Source organism: Thermobia domestica, chromosome 12, assembly GCF_964235325.1.
Source record: "Thermobia domestica chromosome 12, izTheDome1.hap1.1, whole genome shotgun sequence".
Classification (NCBI taxonomy): Eukaryota; Metazoa; Arthropoda; class Insecta; order Zygentoma; family Lepismatidae; genus Thermobia; species Thermobia domestica.
The window spans coordinates 137,666,446-137,686,390 of record NC_137465.1 but is presented as its reverse complement, the minus strand read 5'-3'; the positions used below and the strand labels follow the sequence as shown (position 1 = coordinate 137,686,390).

Below are 19,945 nucleotides of genomic sequence, written 5' to 3'. Positions count from 1 at the left end.
ACGTTTCATGCTCATTAGAAGAGTCATAAATTCATACTAGTTAACTATAGAACAAAAATAAGCATACCATTGGCTTTTGGGGAAAATTTACTATTAAAATTAGGTGCCACATGCTATGGTTTTCATTTTTCAAAACTTCACTTTAATTCAAAATGGCGGATTTCAAGATGGCTGCCGTCAATGATACCCTTATCGTATCACTTCCCTCTAGCCATAATATGTATTACCGAAACCTTTATCCACTTATTATCATTAATTCGCGGGTTAGAAGCGGAGGTAAGGGACTTACGCACATATTAAGTATCAACAATTAATATGCCTGTAACTTTTCCCCAAATGGGCGCATTTTAAAACTAACTTCACCATTGTCTTCCTGATTAAGTTCTAGCTCGAAATTATGTATCATATTACCCTATTCCCATTTAAAAAACTTGACCTTAATTTAAAATGGCGGATTTCAATATGGCTGCCGTCAAGATCATACGTACCATACGACTTCTCCCTATGCTCTATACGTATCTATATGGTTGTTCTTTCATTAACACTTCGTTTACAAAGGGTAGTAAGGGACTTCTGCAGTAATCTCTATTAACCACATCACAACCTTTAAAAATTATTAAAAAATAGAAAACATGCACCATGGCAAAAATTTCTTTCATCACAAGTAATGAATACATGTCCTCTATCAGCAATAAAAATTTCATTGAAATCGGAGACGGACAATTGGGTGATGTCCCTTGTCAGTATAAAATGATCTTCAAGGTTGTATCCGGAAGATTATTTCTAAACATATAAGAGAAACGAAATATTAGTTATGCCTGTACTCATAAACTTCAAGCACCTCCCAAATAAAATAACTTTAGAAAACGAAACAATCAGAGAAGCCCCTCCCAAAGTACTCTTCTAAATGTAGAAGTACGGTTTGACGGACATATCGAAAAACGTATGCTTTGACGGATATATAGGAAAACGTAAGTTTAACTTTCGTGCTAAAAGCTGGAGTACTAAGTTCTTAGAAATGAAACACGGATGACAAACTAAAATGATCTAGAGAAGGAAAAAAATGTCGATAACTCAAAAGTTGAAATAAAGTTAAATAGCCTGTAAAATTGCCCTCAAATACTACATTCTTCATGTTAGCTTTAATTCGTAAAATATGTGCTCCATCCATCTTGATGGTGAATTACAGAGCTAAATATGGCATTCAGGTCGTGGAATTCTTATCTAACTATAGAATATACTATAAGAAAGCTATTTAGATAGAAAAATCATGAAAATGAAAAAAGCCAAAATTTTCAAAATTCTCGTTTTTTTCCCAAAAAGCCGGCTTTTTATGTGAAAAAAACCATCGATTCAAAAAAGCCGGCTTTTTTGCATCTCTAGTTAAAACTATTTCTTTTGTCTACTCCCGTTCAAATATGATAGATTTACAAAATAAATTAACACAAATAGAATACTACCTTACTTTAAACTTTAATAATTTATCAATTCCGAACCAAGCAAAGATATAGGGAAACAGCTCGAGTTCGTGTTTCCTGTAAAATGATTGCACTTTGAATCTTGTGCTATCATTCTAATATATGATATTTTTTATTAGTCTAATTAGACAAATGTAGGAATATTCCTTTAATAAATGTTTCAGAGGACTTTCAACTTAAATATTCTTCTACTGTAACATTGTAACTTCTTCAAATATTTTGCATTGAACTACGCAAAACGTCAAAATATCTGTGTCCTTTTAAGAATAACAGTTTTTCAGTTATCAACATGAAAGTAATTGAATACTACAGTAAAATCATCTCCACTTTTATTTTGATCATTTTTGTCAAATTATTACCTCAGTGAAAAGAAAGTAAGATGGGAATTAAAGAAAGTGAATTGGTTTAGTGTGTAATTGACTTGTCATCATAAAAGGGAGGCAAGTATCGTCTCTCTCTCTCTCTTTCTCTCTCTCTCTCTCTTTCTCTCTCTCTCTATTTCTTTTTCTCTAATATTCCAGAACAAAGCTGAAACGAGTTGAAATATAGTAGATTCAGACACCCACTGTAATTGGATGGGAAGCGAAATCGTTTAAACCACCTTTATTGGCTTTGCGTTATCGGCACCTGCAACAAAGATTTTGCATACTAATGCATTCTGACAGACTTAATCCGAACCGTGCGATTCATACACGTTGACTCTCCACAAGCGGTTTCTGGAACACAAAGAATAGCCTTGAGGGATGCAAGAGAATATCAGGAACATTCATGACAGTTCTGTTCGTTGACAAGTTTGAGTTACCCAATATTTGTGTGTAATCAAACTTACATTTATTTGGTAGTTGAGAGAAGGAGCCTGATCTCATGAAGACAAATCACCATTTTGGGAAACATTAATTTATGTTATACATACCCACACGGTCTCATATTCAAATTTCCATTTATTCGAGATGGGCTATTGGCTTCCTTTCTAAAAATAGCCTCATTACACTTAAAAATAAAAAAACTTCTAAATGCATAGGTACTTATATTCAAAGTAAATTTGAGAATTTCCAAAAGAATCTGCTTAGCAAAACTTCCTGGAAATGACCTGGCCTTAAATGGGGGCTCAGAGATGTAGTGCGTATCTTCGGGGCAACGGATCCCTAGTCCAATACCATATCATATTAGCAATTTACAAGATTGTTCCCATATAAAAGACGTTACATAGAAATTCTTGAACAACTATATCCTTATTCAAAAGCAAACACACGTCAGTCTATGAGTGATACTGATATTCAAACTTCAAAACACTTAAGAATGAAGTATACAAGTTGCATAAACATCTAGGGGGAAATATTTAGATATTCTTAAGCTAGTTGTTAACACACACACACACACACACACACACACACACAGACACACACACACACTTACATACACAATATATACGTAAGCACTAATAAATCTTTTTACAAATCTTATTGAATTTACTTAAAAGAAGAACATTATCTTTTTGGTAAATTATGAAAACTGATCATAAACATTTAATTAGTTTCCATACTAAAGAAATAAACTAACAAAAGAAAATACACGTTATCTTATTATCAACCCTGTAAAGGAAGAACCTATTTCCATTTACCGATATAGCAACACAAAAATATAACATTAGAAGCGTATACAGGTTATTTGGTGCATCTGCATTTAGCGTGATTAGTGTTCAAATTAGATAATTTTACAGTAAAAGAAAGGTCTATTAGTGCCTTAATCTCTCACAGTAAGGGTTACAGATAACTATACTAATCAAGTTCTCGTTAATCTTTCTTTCTGAATAATAACGCAAAGTTTATCCTGCCCAAAAGTAGTTTGCGCGTCACACGTGTCCTCTCATAACATTTGTACTGTCATAAACCTAGAAGACATAACATTTGGTACGTGCTGCTGAATCAAATAAGATATTGATAGCCACTACCGACATTTCAGGAACATACTTAACTTTGAAGGGGTTTAAATTTTGTAAAAAAAAAAAAAAAAAAAATTATATTACTTTACATATTCACACACAAATACATATACTAAATTGTTTCTTGATGCTTGCCTATTTCACTACCTGCTTCGTCAGCGGTAACACTAATTTTCAAAGCTGCATTAAATTCTAAAATTTCATACGGTGATATAAGATTCACCACAGCACCACATATATTATTACAAGCAACTTCTTCAGAAAGTTTGTTTTACAAAAATACAAATTTTGTCTTATTCTTCGTTTCGTTGCAAACGCATCAATTATTTGTTACACAGATGAGGTATGGCTATTTCTTGTTGGATGTACAAAGCAGACGTTTTCCCTTGTTCTAATCTATTCACAGGCATGATTCTATTCTTTTTTTAAAACATTAAATGATCGTTCACATGCACATGATGACACTGGTAGCGGCAATGTAATTTGAAATAAAGCTCTGGTTTGAGGAAATATAACTTTAAGGAGTAAAGTAGCCTATAATCATTGGAAATAGCCTTGAGTTTGGATAACATTTCCACATTTTTAACCGTATTTTATACTGCATTTAGTTAGAACTCATTGACCTAGATTCCAAGGTTTGAAGCAAAAGCTTCCAATGTTTCTTTATTTAGGATAGCAAGCTCGCACACCTTGCAAAATATGCTTTCCTTCATCACTAAAGCACTCACCAAGTTCCTTTATAATGGCATCTAATACAAGATAAACAATAACTACATGAAAACAGTTTTCATCAAGATGTACGAACGTTTTGGTTGAGATTTTGACAGTAATTATGAAATTGTTAAGTTTATTGAATGCAAATTTAGACTTCTTATGTTTTCTGGAATATCAATGATATCTTCCTCAACAAATTTTAGTATCTTTTGAAATAAAATAGTGATGCTTCTTCCGTTCCTATATCCTGTAGTGTCTCTTCCACAAGAAATAATGAATACATAAGTATCTGCTAGAGTAATATCCTCACCTTGCAAAAAGCTATTCAATCCGCCCATGATTCCAGAAATACGTGTAAAGACAAACAAATAAGCGATGTTCTGATGAGGTGTCAGTCGCATAAATAGATCCTTAGTGTCATACGAAGAGTGCTGCTTTTCTTCTATCTCTAAAGGTTCAAGAATCACACGGCTGCTGCAGATGACTGTAAGTTGACCATCGATGATTCTTTTAGTATTGTTTGGCATCTGTCTAATTGTTTGAACTACCTTCAAAATACATTTAAGTCCATATTTCACTGACTGATATATCTTTATATCGAACCAGGTAGGGTATGTCTTTATAATGTAGTTTACATGGTGATGTAAGTTTATTTGTAGGATTTATTTGAGAAACGTACAACCGTAAGACCCGGTTTGCACATGTCTGCCATCGGAAGTAACTGAGAGGTCCAGGATTTCTTATAGAAGCATCTGGAGCACACTGCACTGTCTGAATTTCTTTGATAGAACTTAAATGGCACCTTCAATAAATTTTGATGGCACGGGCTACAGTGAGCTGGTAGATTGGAGAAAAAAATCTTATCACTTATGCATGATAAATCTGTTCATAAATTTGACTTCTTACATTTTCCATGTTATACTTAGGAAGTTGAAAGGTGTCAAACTTGTTACAGAGTCTGCACGAAAAGTGTCCGGACAAGAAAACAGAGATGGTTACATTACAGCAAGTTTGCTCTCAAGACTCACAATGCCAAAAATTTTATTTTAAAACTTCGAATTTAAGACACTGACTAAATTAACATACTTTAGCACACCCTAATTCATAGGATGGTTGGATAGGGAGTAGATGGAATTCGAATTGCAGCCACCTCCTCCTGATTGAGATCCGGACTATTTCAAGAGAAAATCGTTGACAAATGGGCGAAGAGCTGCAAAGTCATGATGAAAATAAAGTGTATAAAATCACTTACAGTTAACAAATTATTAACAAACATGACCTCACATAACAACAATTAAGTACTTAGACGCTGTAGAAATAAAAATGTAATCTGTATATTTCTTGAGTAAAGATAAATTTTGGTGTTTTCTGGCATTTTTTTTTCAAACTTTAGGCCGTTTGCGCGAACTGAAGATCCAAAGTGTGATAATTTTCGTTACTTTTCCATTTAATTGGCACGCAAATACGCTACTTTTGAGTTCTATTAGAATTCGTTACTCGAAAATCTGTTTTTTTCGCTCCATCCTACTATGTACTGCACAACGAATATATATATATATATATATATATATATATATATATATATGCGTATGTGTGTGTGTGTGTTAGAACAAATGATAAATAAATAATTCAAAATCAATTTGAGCGAAACATGATATTCTTAGAACTATTGGTGCACTCCCAAGTTCTTCCCTAATGGCATCACTATTTGTCAGACGTAAGCCTGGAATCGACTTAGCATACTTTTAGAAACAATTCTTCGCCGTTACATGCCTGCTTGATTTCAATACTTTATTTATCTCTCCTGAATTTCGCACAAGTAGTTCTAATACTGAATTAAATTCTGAGTCATTAACTTCTGCCATAACAATTTACTAGACATAATTATCACGTTCAATATGACTTGTTCTGATTTTCAAGTTACGAAATCTTGATTTCTAAAAGTAATAACTTGTCCGCATGAAGTAATTTCATTACATGAAAGAGCAAATATCACCATCTATGATTGCATCCACACACATGAGACATAAATCTTCAAGTACTAAAAATTGAGATATCTTCGTTACTATAAATTTAATATTAATAAGTTGAAAGTTGAATATAACCATCTGAAACCAAACCTCGTCTTTCGCACGGGAATAACAGATTTTCGAAAGTATTTGAACTTCCCAAGTTATAATACGCAATACTTTCTTCCAACTCTACTCTATTTTAGCCGATGGAAGATAACTTGGGACTTAAACGGTGTCCGGAGAGTCTTTTTTCATTTCACAGATCCAAAAAATATGGACTGAATACCAATATCAAGCGTTTTTGATCATTTATACATCTTAAGCTTTACCCCTACCCACCAACTCTATCCTGATGGGTGATGAATTTAGATATAAACTGCATCGAGAATTTCGTTGTTAATCTCAGCAATCCCGAAAACTATGGATTGAGTGTTAATGTTGTCGTTTTAAATTATCTTCACATGTTTGCTCTTCCCACCGTCATTTCTTTTCATCACCCATGCAAATAATCTGATAGAAACCTAACCTTGAGCATGGTCCACTCATATATCAAAAATAATAAAATGTGATTGCAGCGGTCTACGAGTAGTTCGCCTCCAAACATCGTTACATTCATTTTTCCATTTATATATAAACTGCTTCTTACACCTTAAAATCGAAGTTTAGAAAAAAGATGCAACACCTAACCACTTATTTCCAATCAGGTCTTTTTACACTGTGAATTGTCTAACATAAGTTGAAGGTTTCCTGAGGTACACTATGCTTGACATAAAATTTGAACCCTCACTATTTCCCTTAAGATACGCCCTTCGAAAAAAAAACGAATGCACTAAAAATCCAAGTGAGACCATGTACTTCTCATGTACCAAATATCATCAAAATTGGTCCAGCCTCTAGAAGAAATTAGCCGTTAAAATTTTTTGCATTTCAATTTAATATATAGATAATATAAGCGATTTATCTCCCTCTCACCCCTTTCTTTCTTTTTTTTTTCTCTCTCTCTCGATATATATATATATATATATACAGGCTGTTAGTGAACTATACCGACAAGCTTGAGAGCTGATTCCTTACATAAAAAATGAAATAAAATTTTAAGTTTTACGTCTCACGGTTATGCCGGTTAGGCTAAAGGAGACAGTGATGATGAGAAATGAATGAAATGATGGAATGAAAATAGTGAGAGGAAACGGAGAACCCCAAGGAAACCAAGTGTACGGTGTTTGTCCACCACAAAGTCCACACGGCGCGAGCAGGGATTGAATCAAGGACCCCAAGCACCAGAGGTGAACGCTCTACCACTAAGCCACAGCGCCCTCACCTTACATCAAAGTAAGAGAAAAAGTTCATATGGACCTATAGGGAAAAGTGCATAGTTTTGGAGCTAGGACTGTCCATAATCATCAAAAAGCTAAATTTCAGCAGGCCCTATTTCGAACTCGACAAACTGTGGACGGTGGTCCTTAACAGCGTAAAGGGAATCATGCATACGCATTCCAAAAATACATATTTCATCAATGATCAGTGGGTGTACAGGGTATTCCCTACAGGGTATAATTCAAACACATACCGTCAAACGAATTTTGAGATATGTTCTGATTTTATGATTGGTCCAAAGTAGGGAAACGAAGGCCTTGACATCAGTGAACATTGAATCTTTTGGCTGGATGTCGGAAGGGTTAAGGACCGTCAGAAGCACGGTCTCTCGTATTCGGGAAAACACTAGCTGCAACATTTTCTTCCACGCTTATAAGTGAAAAAAACGTGAAAGATACCGTGACGAAATACATCACAGCACACGTTCTTTCGAACACAAAAATCCATGAAACTGCCTTTTCCTAACACTTCCGACTTCCCTCCGAAGTACTGAGTGTCCATTGCTGCCAAGATTTATCCCTGGCCTACTTTGGACCCTCCTTGAAATAAAGACATATCTGGAAACTCTGCACTGTGTAACGATATTTGGAAGAGAGAATAAGAGAGAAAGATTTAAAAAAAAAAAAAAAAGAACTCGAGACTTATGATATTATTTCAGTTTCGCAGCGCCGTAGTGCCAGAAAATGGAACTACGATGTCTGTTGGTAGCAGATTCGGATTCGGGTTGATATAGCTACTTAAAGTATCAGGTGGAACACATCGAATTTTGAAGCTTTGCCTTGTTAAATAGAATACGCATAGCTATGGTTCGAAGGGACATTAACGTAAAGTGGATTAACACCGTGAAAAGAAACCTTACTTTTGAGTCTGATTTATATTATATTCTGCGTTAAAATATTATTGTGTTATGTTCCTCCTATAAGGTTTCGTCATGAGACATTTTGTGGGTGAAGTTACATTCCGTATTGAAGAAATTGGTTCTTTTCGAGTGATGTGATTAATGGTTGGCCAGTTTGCCTTACTTATTTGTTCGTTAAATAGAAATTCCACGACATATAGAAAAGAATTTTCTCTCTATTTCTCGTAAGAACATTTGATTCTATGAAGAAGTGTAAAAATATAATATTTAGAGAGGAATACTGAAACACCCATATATGTGTTGTAAAAGGGACAAGCAGTTTTACTCATTGGTAAGTGACTCAATTATATGCTTTGATAATACATATAGATTAAATTCTGTTGTATGAATAGCGTTTGTAATATATATATCTATCTATTCAAGTTGTCATATAAATATTTTCGATCATATACAGCTTTTTCTTTGCAATAAAATTACAATTAATATATTCATTTGACCTATGAACCCGATAGGTATTGAGTTAATTAGATTCGTAGCTTGCTATATTTTATTAAATCATATAATCATTATTCTAAAACAATTTAAATTCAATTGTAATTTCAGTGTAGTGAGTTTTGTAGGGCAGTTTTAATTGTTCCGGCTCACTTCCACCCAACGTCACTGCTATTCCATATTATATGGGACGGGGTACGTTGCACAGCTTTAAGTAGCTATCTTCATGTTCGTGAGTTTCTGTCTGTCTGTTAAGCCGACAGAATACCATATAATCAGGTCATTGATTGTTGTAGACGAGTGTACATGTTATGTATATATATATTTAGTTAAGTACGGTCGTCAGTATTTTTGTTTAGCTCGATTGTTAAGAATTTATGCAATTTGTCTGCTAGTTTGCTTGCGCTATTCGGCAGTAAAAAAAAAAAAAAAAAAGAAAAAAAAAAGCAGGAAAAGAAGCTACAAGAATAAAGTTAAGTTATTTCTATGAGTCATTGGACATCGTTGTATGAATTGGCGTGTCGATGTTTTGTCTTTCGTGGTGTGTTGACCTCAGCTAGGGTAGATAGCTTACATTCCAGATACGTAACAAGTCAAGGTTACTCGTTTCTGTCTGCCGATAAGAAGTGGGTGCTGTTATTGCATGTTTTTGCTCTGTTGTGAGCAGGTGTTTAAAAACCTGTTTCTTGTTTATATTAATTACGTGTCCTTGCAGCACCAGGAAAAAAAAAAATAGGTCAGCGCTGAAAAGATAGATAAATGCTATTTACTGTGTATGTTAGTTTTGATATTATCAAGCTACTATCTTCATAATAAGTTAATTTTTTTTTTTTCATTCACATAAAAAAAAAGGAAAGAAATTAAAGACGAGAAAGAATAAATAGAGGAGGTAAATCCCTCTTACAATGGATTTTGAGGGTTCTAGTATTAGTTATCCCGGTCAGCTAGTATTAAATAATATGCCCAATGGGGATCATGGTTATGTTATTCGACATGATAGTACAAATCCATTTTTTGATAGGAGTGATCTTTCGTTGTCTCCTTCAAGTGATTATAATTTGTTAGTTACGTCGGACAGTGACGTAAATGATATGACGCCTAGTCGTGTCAGCCAGCAGGTTCAAACGGATTCATATGTTAACACGGGTTTTGTACAATATAAACAAACATCGTCCCCAACATATTGTGTTGACATGAGTAATTGGTATAAAACAGGGGGTAACCAAAAGCCCGAAGTTTCGATGCCAAAATGGGATTTGAATAATGAGGGAACAAATCCAATGCAATGCATTTATAATAGGGATGGAGACGAAAGTCGCTTATTAAGAGGGTTTTCACCTTTTATAGTAAACATGGATAAACTTACTCTTCGTGCGGCTGGTGAGAATTTCTCAAATTTATGTATGCAAATACCAATGTGTGATGGGTTGGATGATCGCCTCTTTTTTGAATTTTTGCTGTCTGTATATAGAATAGCTAAACGTAATATATTTCCAACTGAATCTCTTGTTATGGCCGCATTGGGTAAAACTGTAAATCCCTTACATTCTGAACTAATTTCACAAATATCTGTAACGAATGATTGGGTGCAAATTAGTAATGCATTGTTTACTAAGTTAGTTACGGGTGTTGGTCGAAAATATATAATGGATACTTATGTTTATTGTTTGCAACAACTACATGAGACTGCCATGGCATATATAGAAAAGGTGTGCGATAGTTATACCATTGTGAAAGGTGCTTTACATGAAAGTGTAGTGAAAGATATTATATTGAGTGGATTGAACCCCCAACTATCTTATGAGCTTTTCCGATATACTCCTCCAAATAGTCTTGGTGCCGTAATAGATGCTGTCAAGCAGCATATGTCGCATCTTAAAAATATTTCAACGTACTCAGCATTAGTAGAACAAAATAAAAGTGAACTTAAATTGAAGAATACACTTGGTAATCCAAGACCACAGTGTTTTGAATGTGGGGGTCCGCATCTTGTTTCGAGGTGTTGGGTTCGACGTCAACGAGTGATTAATAATAGAAGTATTAAAACGAACACGAATCAGGGGAGCAGGAAGTCAACTGTGATAAAAGATAATGTTAGGATTGTCCCCAAGGATAATAATAATAGACAGATGGTTAACCAGATCACTCAAGGTGGTTACGATATGACCTCGAATGTGTGTGATCAAAAGTCTCAGGGTCGATCCCCACAGGTGGTGTCGGGAACGTATTTGAAACCTAAGGAAGTGAATAATAGTGTTGATATGCCATCCAAAATAGATAAATCGAAAATGATTGCTGCATTTGTGCATGCATATATACTCGGTGGAACATTTCTTGGGAGTCTTGATTCTTGTTCTTCTGTTTCGCTCCTCAATAAAGAGCAGTTTTTAACATGGAATAATAAACTTAAACATCCGATTCAAATACTGCCTGATAAATTTAGTGGAGTTAGTGTGGACAATAATAAGGTTGAATTGGAGGGTGCTGTCCGTATACCGTTGAAATTTCTTAGTCGTGTGTATAGATTAAAATTCTTTTTGGCACCACGATTAAGACCAACATTTATTATTGGCATACCTGAACTTAAATATTTAAAAGCATCAATAGACATTAATAACAATCTATTACATTTAGGTATCGAAGGTGGAGAAGTGCAATTAATATACGATAAATCTTCTTCTATACGACATCCTTTTCCTTCCACTAGTGGTGATCAGCAAGAAAATAGTTTTGACTCTGTTAATCAAGATTTATGTTACAGGGGGAGAGGTGATTTAATTTCACAAATGTTTCTTCGTGCGGATTCTGCGATTCTGACAGGAGATGAGTGTGGTCCAGATGATATGGATGCTGGGAAAACTTTTATTGTGAATTCATCTTCACCTCACATTAGTTGTGCGGAACAAGATTTCCTATATCCAATAGGATCCAATGGGCGAGTTCCATCCATAGGTGCCGAGTCTAGTGGGATCATCAGTGATGCCAACCCATATGGAGGTGACAGTGTTGCCATCTCTTCTGAGGATGTAGTCCAGTCCAAGTCTCAACGAGTTGTTAAATCTTCTCAACGTCGGAAGAGGATCCAAGGGATAAACCACTCAAGCGTCTCCAGGGTTGCCAGCCTTGATCGACCTATGTCTACCCATGGAACTTATCAAAGGAAGGACCAACCAGATGTTCCAGCCAGGGGTCAAGGAGTTGTCCAGACATCTCAACAATGGATGATGGGGCAGAGGAAGAGTCAGCCAAGGGTGTCCAATGTTGCCATCCCAAGTCCGTCGGCTAGTGATACAGAAGTACGGAGTTTCCCAGGTGTTCCTGTTCAGAGAATCCATGGATTGGGACAAGAGCAGAGTATTCCACCCAGGGTTGCCATGTCTCCTCATCTGAACGATTTCTATCCAGGCATCTCCAGGATGACCAATGAGAGTCAGAAGTTTTCCATAGATGTTGATCCAGCTCTTCTTGAAATGGATCCAACATTAGAAGGGTATGTACAATGTTTGTGTACTAAATATCCTACTGTTTTTTCTAATCGTGTAGGTGAAGTTCCTAATTATGAACATCGGATCGAGCTTAAAGATTATTCACCTATTCGACATAAGGCTTATCCAATGTCGCGAAAGGCTCAAAGAGAAATGGATAAGATTCTAGATTCTCTTTTAGAACAAAATATAATACGCCCTAGTACTAGTGAGTTTTCTTTTCCGTGTTTTATGGTAGGTAATAGAGATGGATCCAGGAGACTTGTAATTAATTATACTGATCTAAATAAACGTTTAGTGTTGAATTCTCAATATACTCCTAGAATAGAGGATGTGTTTGCTGAATTATCTGATGGTGTGATCTTTAGCAGGATAGATGTAATGAAAGTGTACCACACAATTAGACTTAGTGAGGATTCAAGTAAATTTACAGCCTTTCTCACACATCGTGGTTTATTTGAATATCGTTATGTTCCTTTTGGCATTGCTAATGGGTCATTTCTATTAAGTAAACTTATCACAGATATCTTTTATTCTATGAAAGATCAGGGTGTAACATGGTATGCAGATGATTTAATCATAAGTAGCCCAGATTTAGAATCTCATAAACATACCTTGGATATGGTAATACGTAAATTGGAAGAAAATGGATTAACCTTGTCCATTGATAAATGTAAATTTTTCCAAAAGAGAATTTCGTATTTAGGACAAATTATAGAAGGTGGTAATATGTACATGGATCCATCAAGAGTTGAATTTATACGGAAATTGCCAGCTCCAAAGAATAGGCATGGTGTAATAGCATTATGTTCTTTCGCTCAATATTATAGTAGATACATTCCAGGGTTTCAAGAAGTTCTTGAACCAATCTCTAGGTTAAGATCTCCTAAGGTGTTGTTTGAGTGGGGTGATGAGCAAAAGCAAGCCTTAAAGAAATTGAAAGAATTATTTGAAAGCTATGTTGTACTTAAGCTTCCTGATCTAAATTCGTGCTTTATTGTGTCATCGGATGCTTCGACCCATTATTTGGGGGGAGCGATTTCACAATATGATAAAGCTACAGGGAAACTAATTCCAGTGTCATTTTTCTCCCGTAAATTGCGTAAATACGATGTAAACAAGCCCATTTTTATTTTAGAACTTATGGCCGCATTAGAAACCATGCAGCGTTTTCGAACCTTTCTTCACGCACCTTTTGAATTGCGTGTAGATAATATGGGATTAGCGTACGTATTGAAAAATTTGAAAAGGGTGAAAAAATACGGTAGCCTATTGTATAAATTATTTGAATTTAATTTTACTGTGAAATCTGTTCCATCCTCATTAAATGTACCAGCGGATTTTATTTCCCGCATACATAATACTGAAGATTTTGAGGATTTCCAGGAGGATCCATCCCTGGATGAACAAGTAATCAATATGTTGATGGTAAATTTATGGAATATGCCTTATGCGCAGTTATCGATAGAAGAACACCAAAAAAGGGACCCAGAATTGAAAGCTATTTTTGATAGAATTAAGAATAAAGAGAATGTACCTGATTATAAGATTGTGAAAGGAATATTATGTAAGAAAACACGAGCAATTAAAAATCCTTACAAAATCTGTCTCCCCAAAAGTTTGACCAATAACATAATTGCATTCTATCACGAATCGATATTGCCGGGGGCGCATTTGGGATTTTCTAAATGTGTCGCGAAGATCTGTATGCGCTATACTTGGGAGGGCATGATACCGCAAATAAGAGAGTACATAACATCGTGTCCTTTATGCCAATTGAGTAAAAGTAATAATATGAAAGTTATGGGACAATTGGTCTCTAGTTTTGAGAAATTTCCGAACGGAAATTGGGCATGTGACGTCATAGGTCCTTTGGTAGATACGCAGTCTGGTCGCTTTTGCTTGATAGTGGTTGATTCATTTACGAAAAGGGTATTTTTGGAACCTTTTCGGAATCTATCCAGTCAAACAATAATTAATAAGTTATACAAACTAATGTGTCGACATGGATTTATTCACTCTCTGACCCATGATAATCACAGTATCTTTACGTCGTCTCGCTTTAAAGATTTTATGTATGCTAACGGGATCCGAGACATAAGGATTGCACCCTATCATAGTGGTAGTAATCCCAGTGAGAGATACATCAGAGTGATCAAAGATTGTTTAAAAATTTACTTTTCGGATAAACAAAATAAATGGGATCGTGGGATTCATGAGATAGAATTTTCGCTTAATACATCAGTTCATTCCGAACATCAAAAGTGTCCCATGGAATTAGTGTATACATACGATGTATGCGACCCATTGGATATCAAGTGGAGGATAGACTCTACTGATATTAGACAGAGAGATCCTAATGTATGGGTAAGTGCTCTCAAAAACATGGAACATGCATGGGAAAAGAGGAAGCGAAAATATGATAAGAAGAGGGTACCGACATCTTACCAAATTGGGGACAAGGTATTAATAAAAGCACAGGTCCAGTCCTCATTAAGTGATAAAATAACAAAAAGCCTTTGTAATCGGTGGTCGGGGCCTTATTCTGTGGTCAAGATTTTAAATCCTAATACCATTCAAGTACAAGCAGTTAATAATGAGCATGATATTAGGAAGTCTCATGTATCATTAACCAAACGATTTCGAGAACCCCGTAATGTTGATTAGTGATAACTGTATAGCAACATAAGTATATTTTGTAAAATTTCTAGAAATGTAGTTACATTATCATTTGTAAATTTTATTAGGAAATTTTAGAGATTCATTCATCAAATCGTACATATTCATAGGTCTCATTTTTAATCATTATATTTGTGAATGAATGTGGTTGTGTTGTATGGATATTCATATAGTTCTCTTTTCAGATAAGTCCGATCGGCATTGTTAGTTTGTCCTTGTATAACCGATTGTAATCATCGTTCTATGTTGTATGTATTTGGATTGAATGTATCTTCGAGTATCGATTCTGCTGGATGGACGACGCTCAGGTCATGAATGAATGGAATATGGAATCATAGTAATCATATTATCATTATTTTTCTTTTTCCTACATGTCTGGAATTTCATAAAAATATACTTATGATCCAATGCTATAAGGCATATTATATGTAACCAATTAATATATATATGTAGAGTGAATTATATATTGAATGTTTTTGTTAGGGTGTTTCTTTATTAACTTGATCTTGTGTAATTATGAAAGTGAATTACTGTGACTTATGACTAATTAGAATAATTAACCTTAGTAGAAAGGTGAGTGGATTACTGTAGAGTATTTTTTTAGTGCACTTATTTTTTTGTTTTGAGGTAGTTAAATTGGTCAAATAGGTAGTTTGAATACTAATATCGACAGTTGACTATGGTAATTTATCTTTCATAAAGTTAAAAAAAGGTTATTATATATATATATATATATATATATATATATATATATATATATGGTTATGTAAAAAAAATATATTAGAATATTTTTTTTTTATCCCCACAATGGGATTGTGTAACGATATTTGGAAGAGAGAATAAGAGAGAAAGATTTAAAAAAAAAAAAAAGAACTCGAGACTTATGATATTATTTCAGTTTCGCAGCGCCGTAGTGCCAGAAAATGGAACTACGATGTCTGTTGGTAGCAGATTCGGATTCGGGTTGATATAGCTACTTAAAGTATCAGGTGGAACACATCGAATTTTGAAGCTTTGCCTTGTTAAATAGAATACGCATAGCTATGGTTCGAAGGGACATTAACGTAAAGTGGATTAACACCGTGAAAAGAAACCTTACTTTTGAGTCTGATTTATATTATATTCTGCGTTAAAATATTATTGTGTTATGTTCCTCCTATAAGGTTTCGTCATGAGACATTTTGTGGGTGAAGTTACATTCCGTATTGAAGAAATTGGTTCTTTTCGAGTGATGTGATTAATGGTTGGCCAGTTTGCCTTACTTATTTGTTCGTTAAATAGAAATTCCACGACATATAGAAAAGAATTTTCTCTCTATTTCTCGTAAGAACATTTGATTCTATGAAGAAGTGTAAAAATATAATATTTAGAGAGGAATACTGAAACACCCATATATGTGTTGTAAAAGGGACAAGCAGTTTTACTCATTGGTAAGTGACTCAATTATATGCTTTGATAATACATATAGATTAAATTCTGTTGTATGAATAGCGTTTGTAATATATATATCTATCTATTCAAGTTGTCATATAAATATTTTCGATCATATACAGCTTTTTCTTTGCAATAAAATTACAATTAATATATTCATTTGACCTATGAACCCGATAGGTATTGAGTTAATTAGATTCGTAGCTTGCTATATTTTATTAAATCATATAATCATTATTCTAAAACAATTTAAATTCAATTGTAATTTCAGTGTAGTGAGTTTTGTAGGGCAGTTTTAATTGTTCCGGCTCACTTCCACCCAACGTCACTGCTATTCCATATTATATGGGACGGGGTACGTTGCAACTGTAAAAAATCGTTGTGTTATTTCAACGACATGCTTATGTGTTAAAATATAACAAAAACCGGTAGTTAGAACAACTCACTCTTCACTTGGAGTTGTGTGTCAAATGCCGGTAGTTGAAATGATACACTGCTTATGTGTTAAATCAACACAAGTGTAGAATCTTCGGTGTTGTTTTCTGCGCGATTGCCAAATATGTTGGGCATCCAATTATAAATGCTTATGAACTGAAGCTACAGACAAACACAGTAGAAAGAAATACTTAAACAAACCAGATATACGCAAAATTTCAACATGCAAACTGCGCGATATGTTTTCAATAGTTTTACATAATATTTCTAAAGAAATATGTCATCAGAGAGAAACAACATTGTATTAATGTGTCACTTGTATTAATGTATACTCCACTAGAGCTCACAGTCAACAATGGGGAATGTGCTTTAAAAATGGCGTAAAACAAGTAGAATCACGATTAAGAGGCAAATATATTATATGGATATAGAAAAGAGTTTCCTATCATCATTGAACAAGATGTTGGTGAAGGTTGTGTTTCACACCAGTAAGAAACACTTCACAATAATATTGTGGAATACGGCAAAATTTTTTTATGAAGATTTGCTATATGAAGTGTTCTGTAATTTACTATTCTTATTTTTAAATTAGCATCTTCGGCAAGCGTAAGCATGCACATCACATTCTTTTCCAACACAGAAAAATGGTTACATCTAAACCACACACGGAGTTATTTCAGCATCAAAAGAGGTGCCATAGTAACACAGAAGTGGAGTCGAACTAAAACCAAAAACGGTGTTAATCTGGTGGTCTGACTTTGAATTTTAACACCCATATTATTGTGTCACTTCTACACTGCACTAGCGCTCACCAGTCAACATCGGGGACTGTGTTTCAAAAATAGCGGGAATCAGTAGAAACACGATTAAGAAGCAAACATAATATAAGCATATAGGTAAGAGTTTCCTATCATTCTTGAACAAGTTGTTGGTGAAGGTTGTGTTTCAAACCATCAAGAAATGCTTCATAATAAGTGTTGGGAAAGACGACAAAAAAGTTTATGAAGATTTCTAAATGAAGCGTTCTGTAGTTTACTATTCTAATTTTTAAGTTAGCATCTTCGGTAATCTAAGCATGCACACTACAAGCTTTTCTAACACAGAAAAAATGGTTCCATTAACACCGCACACGGAGTCATTTCAACACGGAAATAGGTGTCGTAGCAAAATGGAACTGGAATCGAATTAACACCAAAAACGGTGTTAATCCGGTGGATTTTAACACAGGTAGTGTTGAATTAACACCAAAACGGTGTTACTTATACGGCTTTGACCTTGAATTATGACACAGTTTGTGTGTTGAAATAATACGAAAATGATGTTAAATTAACACAGGGACTGTTACTGTCCGAACATAATAACACAGATCCGACTTTAACACCGCTCAGCACCGGTTGTGTGTTAAAAACGTAGCACACCATTTATGTTAAACGCTAACACTGCGGGATCTGTGTTGAATTACCACCACATAGTGGTAGTCACGTTGGAACTACTGCCCTGTGTTAAATTTGAGTTGAATTAACACAACAATTTTTTACTGTGTATGCACTTTTCCCCATAGGCCAATATGAACTTTTTCTCTTATTTTGAAGTGAGGAATCACCTCTTACAGTTGGTCTGTATATATCTGGATTGTGACTTTTTATAAAATAATGATTTCCTGTATCATAAATCGATGAACTTTTGTGAAATACTAATAAAAAAAAGGGTTTAATTCTGTTTAGTTTTAAAAACAGTCACCCCCAAAACAAAATTTCTAAAATAATATATAAGCAGTTTACGGATCTTTTATGCAATGTGCAAGGCTTAGTACTATAGTTTTCTGAAGTCTTCTAAAGCTCTCTTCTGCCTTTGGCACTTGCTGGCAGACAAGTTAGAGACGTGTGAAAATAGTGTTAGAAGATCCCGGTAGACAGCGCTGTCCTCTACTTTGAAGCGCGCCATCCAATAACCAGATATCTGAGAACAAAGAGTAGGCGGCCTGCAGCTAGAAGGAAACATACAACATCGCTTCGGCATAGTGACTTGCAACGAGTGGTAAAGAGCCCTGTTGTACAGACAGTTATAATGAAGGATTATTTGTATGCAGTGTTCAGGAACAAAATAATATATACAACTGAAGGAGTATGTGCCATTAACTGTAATTTTCTGAGTCGCATTGTGTTGTGTTGTGTTGTGCTGTATATAACCAAACCATGCAAACTATTCCTCAATAATTACAACCTCCTAGTACCATTTGTAATCAAAATGTCTCATAAGAAAAGTGCTTCTACCACCGAAAGAAACAAGAAAATCTGGACGAAGAATGTAGTGCAATTTCAAGAATCAGATAGGAAAAGAAGATATGTTCCACTAGAAGAACAATCACTGGAAAACAAGAACAGAATACCACTCAAAATTCAAAGTATTGGCCGCTATTTGTTCCATCAAGGCAAGGAGAAAACGTGTAAATGTAATCGCAAAAGAAGTAACAAGTTTATGGCAAAATAAATTAAATTTCCCCAGTGTATCTATACAAGTTGTAGAACCAAATCTGAATAAGGTCTGCAAACCTACGGCGAATGTGTAAAACGAGGAAAATACGATGAATTGGATGAAATTTTTGACATCACAAAAGAAAATGGTGAATGGCTGTGTAGTGAGGATAGAAGATTATATCATATTCAGATCGAAAGCAAAGGACATGTTGGTTATACAATTGGGAAGACTGTGAGTTCCAAAACTATCAATCCATCCAAACGAAGCAAAATGCCATTGCACTCTACTTCAACAGGAGCAACAGCAACAACAAGTACGTCAAATTCCGAAACATCAGAAACTGAGAGTGATTATGAAGAGGCCCAAACTTCAGACGAACCCCCCATAAGGACAAGAAAGAAGTATAACAAAACCAAAACTGCAACAAAATTAGTAACATCTTCCGAGTTATCAACCAGCAAAGCAGCAACCATTTGCTGGCAGTTATCTAAAGATGGAATCGACATTGAGACGCCTTCACAATCTTGTATTTACAAGTCTACTATTAAAGAAGCTGTTAAACT

At 34.8% G+C, this 19,945-nt stretch overlaps 2 protein-coding genes across 2 annotated transcripts in view; one reads left to right on the top strand and one right to left on the bottom strand.

Annotated features, from left to right (window-relative positions):
* The window catches only part of LOC145665793 (ras-like protein family member 12), a 493,554-nt gene that overhangs the window by 55,811 nt on the left and 417,798 nt on the right, over positions 1-19,945 (bottom strand). The window lies entirely within an intron of this gene.
* LOC145665792 (uncharacterized) lies at positions 9,755-15,517 on the top strand. Its single transcript, XM_081732910.1, has 2 exons — positions 9,755-12,364; positions 15,224-15,517. The coding sequence occupies exons 1-2, from the start codon at positions 9,780-9,782 to the stop codon at positions 15,225-15,227; spliced, it is 2,589 nt and encodes an 862-aa protein (XP_081589036.1). The 5' UTR covers positions 9,755-9,779; the 3' UTR covers positions 15,228-15,517.